Below are 2,319 nucleotides of genomic sequence, written 5' to 3' on the forward strand. Positions count from 1 at the left end.
CTGATCATTAGGACCTCGGGAATTGCATAGCCTCGAATACCGCAGCTAGAGGACTTTAGTAGAGTGCGGAAGTACGCACTGGGCCAATAGATGGAAATCCCGCACTATTCAGAACCAGGACCAAACCATGAATGGCATTTGCTCCGCTATGGAATTGGATTCGACCAACAAAATGAGTAGCAAGTAGTCTAGTTTATGCAGTATACTGTGTAGTCCACAGTGTGTACAGTACCAGATCCAAACCAAGCCTATAAGGGCAACATCTCATTTACCACATTTAGTTTGGTGTAAGTAAGGGCTCGATTTGAACTAAGATCCTAGTTCGGAGCTTGTATAAAACGGCCCCCACGGTCAAGAACCGACAGGAGAGCATAAAATGCATAACACAGATCACGGAGAGAGAATAGAGAAGTATGATCCATTATAATAGTATTTACAATCTTTCCCTGAAAAGCAATACTATATAGATATTCCTAGGATTACTGTTATAAAAGACACTGCAGCGGTCTTCTAGTGAAGCTCGAGAAGAACTGTGGGTCGGATATTTATGATGGACCGTGACGTAAAATAAAGTATTAAACGGCAGTACTAAATAACACACAGTTCACGCAAGCCAATGCCGCCTGTATATTCCAAAGTGCTCACCAAAATATGCCCCCTGAAGATGTTCCACCATCATGGAAACCCCTGTGCCGGAAGAGCCGGATCCCATGGGGAATGATCCACAGTGGGCCCCAAAGTGAGGCTGATTCCAACTCCTGCAGTATGTACCTTTTCTCGATTGGTCAGGTTCGAAACTAATCTGTATAGTACCTTCTTTTCCTAAACGACCTGTCCTGTCACATCTCCCCTTGTGTCTCCATTTTCCAGCAACGACAAGATCTTGTCACTTTGCAAAAGACACTCTTCTTATGTCTCCACTTGGATCCATAACTTTGGGGGCTATTTTCTAGCAAAGGTTACATTGCAAGCCAAATCCAGCATGGTGTTGCGTCCCAAGGATTCAGCGTATATGCAGGTCGGCAGCAAGAAAGGGTTGGCAGCAAAAAAAGGTTGGGAGCAAGAAAAGGTCGGCAGCAACAAAAGGGGCCAAAAAAGGGTATAAAGTGTAGAGTTCTGCCCTGGGAATTCAAGTCATCCAGTTCTCCAAGACCACTTCTTCTCTATCAAACTATCCATCATGCGTTTCACTACTGTCTTTGCCATGCTCGCGGCCGCTATGGGCGTTGTAGCAGAAGAGGCTATCAACATCAAGATCTGTAATGGTATCAACGAGGCCGGTGACTGTATCACCGCTAACGTTTACATTCAACACCAATGCTGTTCGTGACCTCCCTAAATGCAATCAACCACTGTGATTATAGCTAATTTATTGATCGCGTACAGACAACTTGAACGGTACTCCTGTCTCAAACAATGTCCGGTCTTTTACGATCCCAAGTGGTTACCGTTGCCGCTTCTGGTCGTATGTATTCCCTGCTTATGTTTTGGTAGGGAGATCCTGGCTGACTTGTGCTTTTTCTGTAGGTCCACTGCATGCAATGGCGGCGGTACTGGCGATGTCCAGAGCCCTGGCAGCAACCAGAACGGCCACCCCCAGGTCAACTCTGTCAAGTGTTACGCCAACTAGACCTAAGGTCGATTTGGGCTTTTTGAATGTCACCTGTCATACCCTTTTGTTTACATGGATGGTTGGGGTTGTCAGACCAGTAGCTACAGGACGTTTGTAAATAGTTCTGAGAGCTTGTCTCTTCCCAATCAACAACTCTTTTAATCTCGAAGGACCTACCATCCAACCATGTAAGCATCTTCTTTCTGATGTAGTTATGGGAGCCCCTTACCTCAGTCTTCAAACAACTTTTTTTTTTTTTTTCCTTAGTATTTTGTGGTTGTTGTCAATCTTTTGATATTCTGTTTCAAGCACCTCCTTTGCGCAGCCTCAGACATGCGAAAGGGGAAAACGAGGATCATGTGGACGCAGTTTGCGATTTACAGTTTTCAGTAATTAGACGGTTCCAGTACTACAGGCTTCTACTACTGCTTGGAGTTGGAAGGAATTTGCTTTCTCCATTTGTAGAAACAATTCGATAGGCAAGATTAAGTAGTGTCCCCTAGCAAAGGATCACAAAGCAAGGGCATAGGCAGAGAGAGAAGCGGATTTCTGAATATTCCATCCAGGAAGCGTCGCGATTCCTCTTCCAGGAAGCCAGAGCTCTGAACACAGCATAGGATACTGAAAAGGGTAATGAATGACCGCCATGATTCAAGCCCTTGCGAGGAAACGCGGTCTGTGGGTCTACATAGATGCATAAGCGTTTT

The 2,319-nt window shown here is 45.1% G+C and overlaps 1 protein-coding gene across 1 annotated transcript; it reads left to right on the top strand.

The window, feature by feature from the left end:
- Positions 1 to 1,180: 1,180 nt before the first annotated feature.
- AO090038000117 (uncharacterized protein) lies at positions 1,181 to 1,630 on the top strand (the record flags this gene model as incomplete). Its single annotated transcript, XM_001825038.1, has 3 exons — positions 1,181 to 1,322; positions 1,387 to 1,465; positions 1,528 to 1,630. The coding sequence occupies 3 exons, from the start codon at positions 1,181 to 1,183 to the stop codon at positions 1,628 to 1,630; spliced, it is 324 nt and encodes a 107-aa protein (XP_001825090.1).
- Between the last annotated feature and the right edge of the window lie 689 nt (positions 1,631 to 2,319).

Source organism: Aspergillus oryzae, chromosome 6 (assembly GCF_000184455.2).
Source record: "Aspergillus oryzae RIB40 DNA, chromosome 6".
Lineage (NCBI taxonomy): Eukaryota > Fungi > Ascomycota > Eurotiomycetes > Eurotiales > Aspergillaceae > Aspergillus > Aspergillus oryzae.